The sequence below is a fragment of the Cherax quadricarinatus genome, chromosome 24 (assembly GCF_038502225.1).
Source record: "Cherax quadricarinatus isolate ZL_2023a chromosome 24, ASM3850222v1, whole genome shotgun sequence".
Taxonomy (NCBI): Eukaryota; Metazoa; Arthropoda; class Malacostraca; order Decapoda; family Parastacidae; genus Cherax; species Cherax quadricarinatus.
The window spans coordinates 10,315,679-10,333,692 of NC_091315.1; the positions used below are offsets into that span (position 1 = coordinate 10,315,679).

Sequence of the window (18,014 nt, forward strand, 5' to 3'; positions counted from 1 at the left end):
TTATCAATTCCAATCACTTTACTGGGTAGTTGAAATAGTTTATTAGGCAATTTCTTGTGCTCAGTCGATAAAATAGAAGTACAGCCTCTCTTTACTTAGCAACGTACTCGTTTACCGACGCTTCGGACTTATGACGGGCTCTCTGACCAGCATACATAACTAAATAATGTATATTAGTGCAGATTTCCTCTATTCTCTTTATTACAATATACAGTACAGTGGAACCTCTACTTGCGAGTTTAATCTGTTCCATGACCTTGCTCGCAACTGGATTTGCTCGTTTGCAGAGTCAATTTTCCTCATTTAAATTAACTGAAATGCAATTAATCCATTCCAGTGGAATTCTGTACTTCAATAATTTCGCTAATATCAACTTGGCTTGTTTATCTATCTCACTTAATCTAGACATAATAAACAATATAAATAACACAGAAACCTGATATACTGTAAAATGAATAAAATGTCATTCATGTAGTGGTATGGGCGGTGTCGGCGGTGGACAAGAGTTTGTCTGGATACTGGGCAAAATACTTCATGAATAATTTCGCTAATATCATCTATACGGCTTATTTATCTATCACAGTTCATCTAATATGACATAACAAACAATATCAATAACATAGAAACATGATATATGCTCTAGAATGAATAAAATATGTCATTCATGTAGTGGTATGGGCGGTGTCGGCGGTGGACGAGTTTGCCTGGAGACCGGGCAAAATACTTCATGAATAATTTCACTAATATCATCTATACGACTTATTTATATATCACAGTTCATCTAATATGACATAACAAACAATATAAATAACATAGAAACACGATATATACTCTAGAATGAATAAAATATGTCATTATGTAACAGGTAGAGGTGGCCACAACCGCTCCCTCTTTGTGGTAAACACTGCCATCTAGTGACGGCGTTTTGAAGCCGTCTATTGTTATAATTATTATATGTAGTACATTGGTAGACAGCAACCACCCAGGGAAGTACTACCGTCCTGCCAGATGACTGTGAAACAAAAACCTGTAACTGTTTTGCATGATGGTAGGATTGCTGGTTTCTTTTTCTGTCTCATAAACACGCTAAGATAACAGGGATATCTTGCTACTCCTACTTACACTTTGGTCACACTTCATAGACACGCACATGCATATATATATATACATACATCTAGGTTTTTCTCCTTTTTCTAAATAGCTCTTGTTCTTTTTTATTTCTTCTATTGTCCATGGGGAAGTGGAAAAGAATCTTTCCTCCGTAAGCCATGCGTGTCGTATGAGGCGACTAAAATGCCGGGAGCAATGGGCTAGTAACCCCTTCTCCTGTATACAATTACTAAAAAAGAGAAGAAGAAAAACTTTATAAAACTGGGTTGCTTAAATGTGCGTGGATGTAGTGCGGATGACAAGAAACAGATGATTGCTGATGTTATGAATGAAAAGAAGTTGGATGTCCTGGCCCTAAGCGAAACAAAGCTGAAGGGGGTAGGAGAGTTTCAGTGGGGGGAAATAAATGGGATTAAATCTGGAGTATCTGAGAGAGTTAGAGCAAAGGAAGGGGTAGCAGTAATGTTAAATGATCAGTTATGGAAGGAGAAAAGAGAATATGAATGTGTAAATTCAAGAATTATGTGGATTAAAGTAAAGGTTGGATGCGAGAAGTGGGTCATAATAAGCGTGTATGCACCTGGAGAAGAGAGGAATGCAGAGGAGAGAGAGAGATTTTGGGAGATGTTAAGTGAATGTATAGGAGCCTTTGAACCAAGTGAGAGAGTAATTGTGGTAGGGGACTTGAATGCTAAAGTAGGAGAAACTTTTAGAGAGGGTGTGGTAGGTAAGTTTGGGGTGCCAGGTGTAAATGATAATGGGAGCCCTTTGATTGAACTTTGTATAGAAAGGGGTTTAGTTATAGGTAATACATATTTTAAGAAAAAGAGGATAAATAAGTATACACGATATGATGTAGGGCGAAATGACAGTAGTTTGTTGGATTATGTATTGGTAGATAAAAGACTGTTGAGTAGACTTCAGGATGTACATGTTTATAGAGGGGCCACAGATATATCAGATCACTTTCTAGTTGTAGCTACACTGAGAGTAAAAGGTAGATGGGATACAAGGAGAATAGAAGCATCAGGGAAGAGAGAGGTAAAGGTTTATAAACTAAAAGAGGAGGCAGTTAGGGTAAGATATAAACAGCTATTGGAGGATAGATGGGCTAATGAGAGCATAGGCAATGGGGTCGAAGAGGTATGGGGTAGGTTTAAAAATGTAGTGTTAGAGTGTTCAGCAGAAGTTTGTGGTTACAGGAAAGTGGGTGCAGGAGGGAAGAGGAGCGATTGGTGGAATGATGATGTAAAGAGAGTAGTAAGGGAGAAAAAGTTAGCATATGAGAAGTTTTTACAAAGTAGAAGTGATGCAAGGAGGGAAGAGTATATGGAGAAAAAGAGAGAAGTTAAGAGAGTGGTGAAGCAATGTAAAAAGAGAGCAAATGAGAGAGTGGGTGAGATGTTATCAACAAATTTTGTTGAAAATAAGAAAAAGTTTTGGAGTGAGATTAACAAGTTAAGAAAGCCTAGAGAACAAATGGATTTGTCTGTTAAAAATAGGAGAGGAGAGTTATTAAATGGAGAGTTAGAGGTATTGGGAAGATGGAAGGAATATTTTGAGGAATTGTTAAATGTTGATGAAGATAGGGAAGCTGTGATTTCGTGTATAGGGCAAGGAGGAATAACATCTTGTAGGAGTGAGGAAGAGCCAGTTGTGAGTGTGGGGGAAGTTCGTGAGGCAGTAGGTAAAATGAAAGGGGGTAAGGCAGCCGGGATTGATGGGATAAAGATAGAAATGTTAAAAGCAGGTGGGGATGTAGTTTTGGAGTGGTTGGTGCAATTATTTAATAAATGTATGGAAGAGGGTAAGGTACCTAGGGATTGGCAGAGAGCATGCATAGTTCCTTTGTATAAAGGCAAAGGGGATAAAAGAGAGTGCAAAAATTATAGGGGGATAAGTCTGTTGAGTGTACCTGGTAAAGTGTATGGTAGAGTTATAATTGAAAGAATTAAGAGTAAGACGGAGAATAGGATAGCAGATGAACAAGGAGGCTTTAGGAAAGGTAGGGGGTGTGTGGACCAGGTGTTTACAGTGAAACATATAAGTGAACAGTATTTAGATAAGGCTAAAGAGGTCTTTGTGGCATTTATGGATTTGGAAAAGGCGTATGACAGGGTGGATAGGGGGGCAATGTGGCAGATGTTGCAAGTGTATGGTGTAGGAGGTAGGTTACTGAAAGCAGTGAAGAGTTTTTACGAGGATAGTGAGGTTCAAGTTAGAGTATGTAGGAAAGAGGGAATTTTTTTCCCAGTAAAAGTAGGCCTTAGACAAGGATGTGTGATGTCACCGTGGTTGTTTAATATATTTATAGATGGGGTTGTAAGAGAAGTAAATGCGAGGGTCTTGGCAAGAGGCGTGGAGTTAAAAGATAAAGAATCACACACAAAGTGGGAGTTGTCACAGCTGCTCTTTGCTGATGACACTGTGCTCTTGGGAGATTCTGAAGAGAAGTTGCAGAGATTGGTGGATGAATTTGGTAGGGTGTGCAAAAGAAGAAAATTAAAGGTGAATACAGGAAAGAGTAAGGTTATGAGGATAACAAAAAGATTAGGTGATGAAAGATTGAATATCAGATTGGAGGGAGAGAGTATGGAGGAGGTGAACGTATTCAGATATTTGGGAGTGGACGTGTCAGCGGATGGGTCTATGAAAGATGAGGTGAATCATAGAATTGATGAGGGAAAAAGAGTGAGTGGTGCACTTAGGAGTCTGTGGAGACAAAGAACTTTGTCCTTGGAGGCAAAGAGGGGAATGTATGAGAGTATAGTTTTACCAACGCTCTTATATGGGTGTGAAGCGTGGGTGATGAATGTTGCAGCGAGGAGAAGGCTGGAGGCAGTGGAGATGTCATGTCTGAGGGCAATGTGTGGTGTGAATATAATGCAGAGAATTCGTAGTTTGGAAGTTAGGAGGAGGTGCGGGATTACCAAAACTGTTGTCCAGAGGGCTGAGGAAGGGTTGTTGAGGTGGTTCGGACATGTAGAGAGAATGGAGCGAAACAGAATGACTTCAAGAGTGTATCAGTCTGTAGTGGAAGGAAGGCGGGGTAGGGGTCGGCCTAGGAAGGGTTGGAGGGAGGGGGTAAAGGAGGTTTTGTGTGTGAGGGGCTTGGACTTCCAGCAGGCATGCGTGAGCGTGTTTGATAGGAGTGAATGGAGACAAATGGTTTTTAATACTTGACGTGCTGTTGGAGTGTGAGCAAAGTAACATTTATGAAGGGATTCAGGGAAACCGGCAGGCCGGACTTGAGTCCTGGAGATGGGAAGTACAGTGCCTGCACTCTGAAGGAGGGGTGTTAATGTTGCAGTTTAAAAACTGTAGTGTAAAGCACCCTTCTGGCAAGACAGTGATGGAGTGAATGATGGTGAAAGTTTTTCTTTTTCGGGCCACCCTGCCTTGGTGGGAATCGGCCGGTGTGATAATAAAAAAAAATAAAAAAATATTATTTTTTTTTTTTTCAACAAGTCGGCCGTCTCCCACCGAGGCAGGGTGACCCAAAAAAGAAAGAAAATCCCCAAAAAGAAAATACTTTCATCATCATTCAACATTTTCACCACACTCACACATTATCACTGCTTTTGCAGAGGTGCTCAGAATACAACAGCTTAGAAGCATATACGTATAAAGATACACAACATATCCCTCCAAACTGCCAATATCCCAAACCCCTCCTTTATTATTATTATTATTATTATACATATTATATTATTATTATTATTATTGTATTACAGTGGTCCCTCAATTATCGTCCTTAATCCGTTCCTGGAAGTGGGACTGTTATCGAAATAGACGATTTTCGAATTAATTTTCCCCATAAGAAATAATGAAATCCAATTAATTCGTTCCAGACACCCAGAAGTATCAACAACAATTTTTTTTTTTTACATAAAAGATAGATTTACATGCACAAAAGAATGAACATTCAACATGACAATTACCTTTACTGAAGGCTGTTGTTGATGAATGGAAGACAGGGAGGAAGGGAGAGGGAAGAGAGGTTATTGTTTGGAAGGGGAATCCCCCTCCATAAGGACTCTAGGTCACTTCAAGTGTCACTTCCCTAGCATAAATATAGATTTACATGCAGAAAAGAATGCCAAATAAATGTAAAGCACTAATAAAATGTATAAATGAACATTGGTAATAGGGGTAGTTGATGAGTGGAATGGTCTGCCTAGTAGGGTCATCGAAGCTAAAACATTGAGTAGTTTCAAATTTAGGTTGGATAAATACATGAGTGAGAGGGGTTGGATTTGAGTTGGACTTGCACCTGAGCTTATTGCTTGGGTAGCATTTTTTCTGTTAGTGGGTTGGATTTGTGAAGGACCAGCCTGGTATGGGCCAACAGGCTTATTGCAGTGTTCCTCCTTTCTTATGTTCTAAAAGCTATGGCTTAGGTAGTTTCAAATTTAGGTTGGATAAATACACGAGTGAGAGGGGTTGGATTTGAGTTGAACTTGCACCTGAGCTTATTGCTTGGGTAGCATTTCTGTTAGTGGGTTGGATTTGTGAAGGACTGGCCTAGTATTAGCCAGCAGGCCTACTGCAGTGTTCCTCCTTTCTTATGTTCTTATTGAAGACTTGTTTGTGTGAGGGAGGGATGGCAAGTTTATTGATGGAGAATATGACACTAATATCAACTCTATGTCTTATTTATCTATCACAATTCAACTAATATGACATAAACAATATTAATAACATAGAAATATGGAATATACTCTAGAATGAATAAAATAAGTCATTACGTATGTTACGAGAGGTGTTGTGTTGTTGTTGGGTATATAAGGGCCACTGAGAGTAAGCTGTCCATAATGGTGGTGAAGCAGCAGCTGAGGCGGCAGTGTTTTCTGTAGCCCTATATAACTCCAACAACATTGGAGGAGTTAGTAGAATCGCTGTATCACTAAAGAAGGCACCCTCTACCACCATTACTACCACCTTCTACCACTATTGCAACTGCTACCACCATCACTACCACCTTCTACCACTATTACAATTGCTACCACCATCACTACCATCTTCTACCACTATTACAACTGTTACCACCATCACTACTACCTTCTACCACCATCACTGCCACCCTCTACCACCATCAACCAGTATCACAACTGCTTCCACTCTACCACCACCACCTTTGTATTTTTCTACAAACTTTTTCATAAATTATATGTGTTTCTCACATTCTTTACCAAAGGGCTGGCACTAGAAGCTTTCTTTGGATCCATGGTGACTTATTCAGCAGTTGCAAGCATTAAAATGAATTGAATATTATGAAATATTTCGTATGAACAAGTGAGGGGACCGTCGCTCACTGGTAAACAATGGCACACTGGCTGGGAAGAGAGGCTGAGGCGGCTCAGAGTGTGAGTACGTGTCCCGGACGAAGGACGATTAGCGAGTAAACCGACTATTTGCAAGCCAATGTTTGGACGAGAATAACGCGACGATTTCCGAAAAGGATGACTATCGAGCTGGACGATTATTGAGGGACCACTGTATATTATTATACTACATGTATTATTATACATATTATTATTATACATATTATACATATTATTATTATTATTATTATTATTATTATAATAATTATTATTATTATTATATAAATTTGTTATTTTTATTCACACAAAAAATATAAGATTTACTGACCCACGAAATCGTTATGACACGATTGCAAACAAACCATAACACGGGCAGGATTTGAACCTGCGGTCAGAGTCTCAAAACTCCAGACCATTGCGTTAGCCACTGGACCAGCTAGCCACAGTAAGATTCGTCCAACTAGGTATATTTCTACACCATAGGAAGGTCAGCATAGGCACCACTGTGACCACATAGGCACCACTGTGACCACCATCTAGCTGGTCCAGTGGCTAATGCGACGGTCTGGAGTTTTGAGACTCTCTGACCGCGGGTTCAAATCCCGCCCGTGGTATGGTTTGTTTGCAATCGTGTCATTACGATTTCATGAGTCATGTTAACAGCTTTGAGGGGCCTTGAGCTAGAGTTCGTCACGGTCACGCTAGCTGGAGATTTGTCTGTAAAAACTTGCATTTGTGGTCACAGTGATGCCTATGCTGACCTTCCTATGGTGTAGAAATATACCTAGTTGGACGAATCTTATTGTGGCTAGCTGGTCCAGTGGCTAACACGATGGTCTGAGTTTTGAGACTCTCTGACCGCGGGTTCAAATCCCGCCCGTGGTATGGTTTGTTTGCAATCGTGTCATTACAATTTCATGAGTCATGTTAACGGCTTTGAGGGGACTTGAGCTAGAGTTCGTCACAGCCATGCTAGCTGGAGATTCGTCTGTAAAAACTTGCATTTGTGGTCAGAGTGGTGCCTATGCTGACCTTCCTATGGTGTAGAAATATACCTAGTTGGACGAATCTTATTGTGGCTAGCTGGTCCAGTGGCTAACGCGACGGTCTGGAGTTTTGAGACTCTCTGACCGCGAATTCAAATCCCGCCCGTGGTATGGTTTGTTTGCAATCGTGTCATTACAATTTCGTGAGTCATGTTAACGGCTTTGAGGGGACTTGAGCTAGAGTTTGTCACAGCCATGCTAGCTGGAGATTCGTCTGTAAAAACTTGCATTTGTGGTCAGAGTGGTGCCTATGCTGACCTTCCTATGGTGTAGAAATATACCTAGTTGGACGAATCTCATTGTGGCTAGCTGGTCCAGTGGCTAACGCGACGGTCTGGAGTTTTGAGACTCTCTGACCGCGAATTCAAATCCCGCCCATGGTATGGTTTATAAGATTTACTGTTATTCCTTATTGCAATAATTGTATAAATAATGTCAACCCATTCACGACTGCATATTGGAATGGACAGTGACGTCATTTGTTTACTCTGAAACAGCCAAGCAATGGACCATTTCTCCTAAGTTGAGCTCTATTTCAAGGTACTTTTTGTCGTGAAAGCAATTAAAATCATATCTATTTCTGTAATAGATCTTCCATTGTATCAAATGAGACCAAAAAAATGAGAATACAACTATAAAAACCATTCGAAATTACCGCAAAGGGGTGGCTAATTGCTGAGAAGTGAACTCCATTATTTATGCTTAGATTTCTTTCATTTTTGATGTACGTTAAGAAGCATCTTTCCATCATACACTCCCCAAGTTTAAATAAGATAAGTCCAACAAACAAATGAGATACAATTCCCGAGATCAAGAGCAAGAGCCCCTCACCAGTGTCAAGGAACTTGCCTTGAGGTCTACTCGCTTGTGGAAATTTTGCTCGTGTATGGAAGCAAAAAATCAACCCATCGACTGCTCATATTTGGAAAAACTCGCACATGGACACGCTCGCAAGTAGAGGTTCCACTGTACATTACTGTATAAGCATTTAAAAATATACCATAAATGTCATAAATGGTGCAAAGGTGGTTGATACAAATCCACTACCATTATAGTATGCTCCTCACTTAGCGACGAATTTGTTTACTGACGTGATCTTAGGAATGGAACTCCGTCGTTAAGTGAGGAGAGGCTGTAATACTAGTGAAACAGCTAAGAATTTGGTCGACTGGAATAATGTAATTGGCCTAAAATGGGAGTCAGAGTGAACAAAATCGTTGATGCATAAATATCGCTGACACAGCAAAATTCACGAGGGCATAATTTTGTCAATTTTCCATCAAATTTCGTACTTTTTGTATTATTACCTTCAGAAAAAAGATTCTCTACCATTTCATAAGAAAAACAATAAAATTTTTTTTGGAAAACTCTTGGACCCTGTGCACAAGTTTCAGATTGGGAGTCTGGAACCTGAAAGGGTTAGTACATGCATGCCATTTCCCATCAGGGTAGAGTGAACCAAAGAATGAAACCAATCACCATCATACATCTTCTAGCTATCTTTCCAGAAGTGCATGGACATTCAAATGACTCACCAAATTATAAGCACACTACTTTGCTCCTCCATAGCATAAATGCTTTCAAACCAGTTTTTCTGAATCCCTTCATAGATGTTACCATGTTCACACTCCAACAGCATATCAAATCTTCAAACAGTCTGTCTCCTCTTACTCAGATGCCACATACTTACTGGATGCTCAGTTCATGGACATCACCAATTTAAATGACCTACCAAACTGTAGTTACTGTACTTCCCTCCACTGCAGTTTAAGCATGGCACACCAGTTTTTCTAAACACTTTCATTGATGTTACCTTGTTCACACCCTAGTGGCACATAAAATCTCCTCTCACTTAGATGTTACATGCTTGCTGAATGCTCAAGTCCCTACCAGTTAAAACCTTCACACCCTCTTTGAATCTCCTCTCACTCAGATGTCACATGCTTGCTGGATGCTCAAGTCTCTACCAATTAAAACCTTCACATCTCAGACTCCCACAACATTTTCTAATCATTTTACTCCTTATTCTTTGCATGTTCACATAATATACTGACCAAAATGAAGACATCATTGCTGCTACAAGGCTCTGCTACACTACAACACTAAAAAACTTTATTCTCACACCCATGTATGTGTTGGCATCACTTTACTTACAGTGTGTTTTCATTTGTACACCCACTAATAAACTTCTTTCTTATCAGACGCCTCAATATTCCACCTACATACTTTTTCCTCCTCTCTATTCGAAGAGATACTTTATCTTTCATGCACCCACCAGCAGACACATCCACTTCTACATATCTAAAGATATTCACTTCTTTCTTTCTTTCTTTCTCTCCCTTCAATCTAATGTCCAATTTTTCATTGTAGATACATTTCCTCACTTATCACTTTGCCCTTTCCTATGTTCTTTTTTAACTCCTTTCTTTTATATGTCCTCTCAAACTCCTCTACAACAGTTTTGCAACTTCTCTGCAGAATATCCCAGAAAACAGTTAAGAGAAATACAAAGTAAGATGGTTGAGGAACAAGGAAGATTTAAGAAAGGAAGATGTATGGATCAAGTATCTGTATTAAAGTACATGCACATTATTTATATTACTTAGAGAAGTGTAAGGAGTGATTTGATGCACTTAAGGATGTGGAAAAGGCATATAAGAGTTTTTATGAGAAGCGAGGCTCAATTTCTCCGTGGGGGAGTGGAACAGAATTCTTCCTCCGTAAGCCATGCGTGTCATAAGAGGAGACTAAAATGCTAGGAGCAAGGGGCTAGTAACCCCTTCTCCTGTATATATTACTAAATTTAAAAGGCGAAACTTTTGTTTTTCCTTTTGGGCCACCCCACCTGTGGGATACGGCCGGTACGTTGAAAGAAGAAGAAGATTTTTGCTTTTTCTTTTGGTGGGATATGATCAATTTGTTGAAAGAAGAAGAGGCTCAGTTTAGTGTATGTGTTTAGGAGAGGTGAGTATTTTCTAACATAGGTCTTAGACAGAGATGTGTTATGTCACTCTGGTTGCTTATATAAAGAGTTGTACAACACATAAATGCTAGTGTTGGAGAGACTTGCAGGATTAAAAGAAAATGAAATAGGTATAATGTGGTAGTTGTCACAGTTGCTCTTTGCTAAAGAAGGTACTTTTGGGAGTTACATAACAGAAGTTGCAGAGATGGTGGAATTTGGGAAGGTGTGTAAAAGGAAGTTAACTGAAACTGAACCCTCAAAACGAGCAGCATGATGTATGTAAGAAGTCTAGGAAATAAAAAATTCAAGGAAGGATACAGGGAGGAAGTAAACTTATTTTTATACAGTATTGGGGATTAAATGTGTTGGCATATGGGTCTATGAAAGACTAGGTGAATTATACAACAGATAAGTGAAGAAACATAGTTTGAAATGTTGAGGAGGTAGTGAAAGAAGAGTTTATCAATGAATACCATAAAGGGAAATGTATCAAATTATAGTGGTACCAACACTTCTGCATGGATGTGAGGCTTGGTCTTTGAATGTTGCAGTGAAGATGTAAAAGATATGTTTGAGATCAATGTATGGTGTGAATATTATATAGAGAATAAGAAACAAAGAAATAGAAAGCTGATGTTATGGTATGAAGTCTAATTCAAGGAGAGGAAGAGAGGATGTTGAAATGGTTTGGTAATTCAGAAAGAATAAAACAAGAACCACTGATCAAGAGGTTGTATAAACAGGATATGGATGAAAGGTGTAGAGGACATCCCATAAAGGTTGAAAGGAAATTCTGGAAGTACTGGTTTAAGAGTTCAGAAAAACATGTGAGAGTATATTAGATCAGGGTAGAGACAAGGTTGGTTGGGTTATTCTATTTTGCATTAACAGTTTTTGACAGCCAAGGTAGTAGGTTGGTAGACAGCAACCACTTAGAGAGGTACTACCATCCTGCCACGTGAGTGTAAAACAGAAGCCTGTAATTGTTCTACATGATGGTAGGATTGCTGGTGTCTTTTTTCTGTCTCATAAACATGCAAGATTAGGTATGTCTTGCTACTTCTACTTACATTTAGGTCACACTACACATGCATGTACAAGCATATATATACACACCCCTCTGGGTTTTCTTATATTTTCTTACTAGTTCTTGTCCTTGTTTATTTCCTCTTATCTCTATGGGGAAGTGGAACAGAATTCTTCCTCTGTAAGCCATGTGTGTCGTAAGAGGCGACTAAAATGCTGGGAGCAAGAGGCTAGTAACCCCTTCTCCTGTGTATATTACTAAAGTTAAAAAGAAAAACTTTCGTTTTTCTTTTTGGGCCACCCTGCCTCCGTGGGATACGGCCAGTTTGTTGAAAGACGTTTTTGATAGATTTAAGGGTTAGGATAAAATGGTCTGAGAACTTAAGACAATCTTAGATTATCCTAGTTATCAGCCATTTTAAAAGGGGATGATTCAACATGCAGTTGGAGTGCGAGCAAGGTAATATTATCTCTATGAAGGTACTCGGTTAAACCAGTTGCTCTGGCAATGCCTGCATCCTGAAGTCAGGGACTTTAATTAAGGTTCACTGGAACATTTGAAATATGATGTCCATTCACTTTTAAAGAGACACCTAGGGAGCGAAGTGATGATGAATGTGTTTTCCTTCTTTGAGCTACTCAGAACTGGTGAAATATAAAGAATGCATAAAAAAATGTAAAATTATAACAGGCAGTCAATGAAATTTGTATTTATGAAGGACTAACATTTCAAATGCCTATAATGACATCTGACATGTTATTTTTATCATATCTCGCAAAAAATAGTAAGTATTGGTACTAATACATTTTTTAGACAGGAAACCATGAGATAAGAGCAAAAAGTATTGAAAATATTCATATGAAACTTACATATTTTCTTCAGGTTATTAAAATCTAAGGGTTAACAGCTCAATACAGTAGGTGCCCAACTTTCAAACATGTTATATTCCTGTGTTTCAGTTTACAAAAAAAAAAAGTTGCAGTCCTTGTACTTCAACTTACAAACTAGTTTATATATACAAAACAATACTACAAAGAATGGGTATTTCACATGCTTGTACATTAGTTTGGCAATTTTATATATCTAAGTATTTTCTAAGTGTCATATTTGTAAGTACAGATGTGTGCAACTTGGAGAATTTGTAAGTTTTTGAGCTGCATTACCCAGACTTTTTTGTAAAAATAATAATAATCATCATCCTGTATAACCCAAGAAGGCCAAGCAATATAACAGTGACAAAACTAACCATCAAGGCATTGACCAAGCTTTGTGGAAGAGCTGGGTGGAAAATATGAGTATGGCGTTCCTGAAGGTGAGCAACAGAGGCAGTAACAATAACATGGGAAGCCAGGTATGCATCACCTGTCAGTGTAACAACCAACACTCTCTCTTCAGCTGGTTCGTCCCAAAAAATCTTGCAGACTGGTGATGACAGTTTCACTGCAGAGTCAGGAATGCTTTCCTGCAATACCATACATATAAAATGTACAAAAGATGGAATGTAAAATTTTTGGATAAACAAATACATTTCTACCAGGGACTGTAATGTTATATATAATACTACCATGACATAATTATAGTAAAAACTGTTAAATCCAATCCCATAGTAGCTGTAACTTCCCAGTAACCAAATTTCTCCTTTCTCTTTTAATAATGGTTTAAATTAACCTACTGAATGCAGCAAAAAGGAAAATGTACCAGAAAATAGTGGTACTAAAACTGTTATATGGGTGTGAAGCATGGGTTTTAAACATAGCAGCAAGGAGGCTGCAGGCAGTGGAAAAGATGTGTCAGAGAGAAATGTGTGTTGTGAATATTATGCAGAGAATATATAGTTTGGAGATTAGAAGGAGGTGCAGGGTTACTAAAAGTATTATCCAGAGGTCTGAGGAGAGGTCACTGAAGTGGTTTGGACATTCAGAGAATATAGAGGAAAACAGGATGACTCTGAAGTTGTATAAATCTGTAGTGGCAGGAAGGAGGGGTAAGAGTTGTCCTAGGAAAGGTTGGAGGGAGGGTGTAAAAGAGGTATTGTACATGAGGGGCTTGGACACTAAATAGGAATGTGCTACCATGTTAGGAGTGGAGGCAAGTGGATTTTAAAACTTGATGTGCTGAAGAAGTGTGAGCATGGCAACATTTCTTACAGGATTCAGGAATACCAGTTAGCCAGACTTGAGTCCTGGTAGTGGAAAGTACAGTGCCTGCACACTGAAGGAGGGGTGGGGATATTACAGTTTGGAGGGGCATCTGAGCTGTAATGTCAGCACAATTCTGGCAAGATAGTGACAGAATGAGTGATGGTGAGTGTATTTCTTCTTCATTCAGTCTCCCTACCTCAGTGGGAGATGGCCAGTGTGTTAAAGAAAAAAATATTTTCAGCAATATTTACACACACACACACACACACACACAATTTTAAATATAAACAATATGCTCAAGCAGTACTGGCCTCACGTGATCTATTTTGTAAATTTGGCATCTAGGTAGCAACCTGATTATTAACACTATTAATATTCAGAAAGTAGTAGACATGAAATAATGAATGCTGAGGTAGCAGAAAACAGTAATTATTATGTATAACTAAAAGAATAAGCAAGAAGAATGGCCTGAACAAGAACTGTTGCATTATGTACAATGATACTTGCAAAACAAATTTATGTTTCATTACCAAATACGTACTATTTTATTGAAAAGAGTATTTTTCATATTCTAACAATTTTGAGTGTTTTACACATTTATAATTGTTAAACACATTGTGATGTTCACTCAACTGAACTGTGTAAGAGCCAACAAAAATTTCAAACTACATACACTGTTTAATTTATCTTAACATTATTATATTTCTTATTTAACAAGCTTTGACTATCATGGTTTCACCTTGATAAAGTACAGTGTATTGTTTTTTACTCTGGGTACTTTTTATTTTTCACCTCACAATAATCTCAAATTTTCTGACCTGTGGATAAATGATAAACCCTGGTAAACACTTGCATAGCACACATACATAAGATGCTCTGGTACAGTACCTATTGGAAGGGCTACTCCATTCTTTAAAATTAAGACAAGTTGGATTCCCAATTCAAAAAATTAACTGTTTTGAAAATACTACCAAATTATTGCAGGGACTGAATTTACCTGAAGTGAAATGCATGGATAGGGAAATTACAGGGGTGAAAGTACCAGGTGAAAGTACCAAGTCAAAGTACCAGGAGATAAATTACTGCTCACCATTTTTTCTTTGGCCATAAACAGTTGATATGGATATGAAATTCTAGCAAGATGTAGCAGATGACCTAACCTTGGTATCACCTTGTAATCTGTTCCTTCAAAAGGGTGCCTTAACCCTTAAACTGTTCAAACATAGATCTATGTTCACTCGCCTAACGCTCCGAATATTTTGAAAAAAAAAAAAAATTAAATTAAAGAGGGCAATTTTCTGTGTAATAAGACCAAAAAAAAAATTTTTTTTAGGGTCAGTACTTACTGAGATATAAGGCCGCAAAGTTGGTGCTGGATGCTCACCTGACAGCAACTTAGTCCTGCCCCTTGTAGACGTGTTGCCTATATACTTTTTTTTTTCTCATTTTTATTTATATAATTTTTATGTTCTGATAATTACAATTTATAATAGTTCTTGTGATTTTATAGCCAATCTTTGTTCTGACACTAATGCAGTGGACCCTCCCTTTTTGTTGAACTCTGTTATCGCCGATTTCCCCTTTCGCCAAGTTTTTTCATCAAAATATTGGTTCCGTTTTCATCGATTTCCTCCGTTTTCATCGATGGTACGGAACCTATCCAATGCCTAGCACACACACAAAGCCACCACCTCCCACACATTCTCAGGCAGTGTCGTGTTGTTTTTCGGTGAGTGAACATATCCTGGCACTTGTTATAGTGTGTGACTGTTAAATAAGCCACCATGGGCCCAAAAAAAGAGTGGAGTGATGGTGGTAGAGGGTGGTAGTGGTTATGATGGTGGTAGAGGGTGGTAGTGGTTGAGATGGTTGTAAAGGGTGGTAGTGATGGTGGTAGAGGGTGGTAGTGGTTATGATGGTGGTAGAGGGTGGTAGTGGTTGTGATGGTGGTAGAGGGTGGTAATGGTTGTGATGGTGGTAAAGGGTGGTAGTGATGGTGGTAGAGGGTGGTAGTGATGGTGGTAGACAGTGGTAGTGGTTGTGATGGTGGTAAATGGTGGTAGTGGCTGTGACGGTGGTAGTGGTTATGATGGTGGTAGAGGGTGGTAGTGGTTGTGATGGTGGTAGAGGGTGGTAGTGGTTGTGATGGTGGTAGTAATGGAGATCTGTGTGATATGGAGTAAGATGGGGATATCACCCTAACAAAGCTGTTGCAAGCCATGTCGGCAACATGTACAATGACAATGTCTTGCCCCATCTTAGAGAAATTTTAAAGAGACACCAGAAACAGAGCTCTCTGTACAGATATTTAGTGCCATGCAGCGACTCTCAAGCTGGTCCTAGTGGCATTAAAAAACAAAGAAGGGAATTGACCCCAGATAAGGAGTTGGTACCTAGAGTCCTTATGGAGAGGGATTCCCCTTCCAGAGAATAATCTCTCTTCCCTCTCCCCTCTTCCCTGTCTTCCATCCACCAGCAACAGTCTTCAATAAAAGAAATTGTCACATTGAATGTTCATTCTTTCATGCATGTAAATCTATCTTAAATAAAAATAATTTTTTTTGTTAATACTTCAGGGTGTCTGGAATGGATTAATTGGATTTACATTATTTCTTATGGGGAAAATGGTTTCAGTTTTCGCTGGTCTCTCTGGAATGGATTAAACACGAAAACCGAGGGTCCTCAAACAGTCACAATCACACCATCAGGTGAACATTTTCACCTACCTTGGCCATTTATTATTGTTTAGAAATATATACAAAGTATTTATAGATCTCAGCAACGTTTTAGACAATAATGGTGTTATGACGAGTGTCACTAAACTGCTGACAGTGCAGGAATGCAGTGACACATGCTGATTGTGCACTGCTGCAGGGAGCCCTGGCTTTATTTGTTTTCACTGTTACACACAAACATGTATGTCTGTCTGTCTGTCCATATAGCTCTGCTTATCTGTCTTTCTGTCTACCTGTGTGTCTTGGTCTTTCTGTCTGCTTGTGTATCTGTCTTTCTGTCTGCCTGTGTGTGATTGTCTTTCTGTCTGCCTGTGTGTCTCTGTCTATATATCTGCCTGTGTGTCTCAGTCTTTCTGTCTGCCTATGTCTGTCTGTCTTTCTGTCTGCCTGTGTGTGTGTGTGTGTGTGTGTGTGTGTGTCTTTCTGTCTGCTTGTCTCTCAGTCTCAGGGAGTGGCTTGTAAACCAACAGGTATTACACACGATGCAGCTGTCACGTCTGATTCGTGAATATGCGTACTACTTGACAGTCATGCTTATTATGTCTTATATCTACAAGCACTGTATAACACTTCACCTGGAATTTTTGGATTATCCTGTGTAATTTATGCTATGTATAATTGTACTTATGTGTACATGTGAGAGAGAGACAAAGATAGAGACAGACAGAGATACAAAGAGACACACAGACAGGGACAGCCAAAGTCAGTAAGTCAAGTCAAGTCAAGTCAAGTCAAGTCAAGCCAAGCCAAGCCAAGCCAAGCCAAGCCAAGCCAAGCCAAGCCAAGTCCAGCCCAGCCAGCCGGCCAAATATGTATTACACACATTCCAGAATCGTTTCACTTTACTTAGGGCATAGGTTATAGGACATTCTGGCAGGATGACACTACCAGTGGTATCAAAAATAAAAGGATGTTGCACAAATGTTACACATGGGTTATTATCGAGGTTTCTGATATTTCCTTGACCACTTGTGGCCACATAAATCACTTTCCTCTTAAAAGGGGAGTGTTAATAATACGACATGATATCAGTGAATCCCTGGTGTTTGCCACTCTATTTGCTCTAGCTGGCACTCAATTGAACTGGTGCTCCCACAAGGTACTAAGTGGTCCCAGATTTTTTTAATATTGCACACACCGAGTGTTAAAACCCATTCTATACTGACCAGGCATCTCAGGCCAAACATGCCAAATTTGGAGGCAGGAAATATAAAACGTAGAACTACGTTTGGAGCGCCAACGGTACAAACGTAAATCAACAGTTGGACAGTTTAAGGATTAATGTTGGTCAAGGGCTTTTAATTCAAGGAACTGGGTTTAACCTCCTCTTACTTGGATCAATCTGATTACCTACTATTTCCCATGTGCTGTATGATCCTTATGTATTTAGCACTTCTCCATGAACATAATTTGTAACCTGCTACAGTATCTTTACTAATACAGTCTCTTTAATAAATATTGGTTTACATTATCTCTTTTCTATTGTACTATACAGTAGGGCCCCACTTATATGGCAGGTTAGGTTCCAGGCTACCGCCGTGAAGCGGAAATCGCCGTGAAGTGGAACTCCTTTTTTTTTCCACTTATAAATGCATACAAATACTAGATAACAAGTTTACACTAACATATATTAAGTTAGCAAAAGAACTAGGCATCAAAAAAACAA

General features: G+C 39.1%; 2 protein-coding genes across 3 annotated transcripts in view; one reads left to right on the top strand and one right to left on the bottom strand.

The window, feature by feature from the left end:
• LOC138853158 (uncharacterized) overlaps positions 1–18,014 on the top strand; it is a 134,055-nt gene that overhangs the window by 100,934 nt on the left and 15,107 nt on the right. The gene's annotated exons all lie outside the window — the stretch shown is intronic.
• LOC128690821 (peroxisomal N(1)-acetyl-spermine/spermidine oxidase) overlaps positions 1–18,014 on the bottom strand; it is a 60,884-nt gene that overhangs the window by 40,411 nt on the left and 2,459 nt on the right. For both annotated transcript variants that reach the window (XM_070088167.1, XM_070088168.1), the window contains exon 2: positions 12,719–12,934. In XM_070088167.1, coding sequence (XP_069944268.1) covers positions 12,719–12,934 — 216 coding nt within the window. The remainder of the gene's footprint in view (positions 1–12,718; positions 12,935–18,014) is intronic.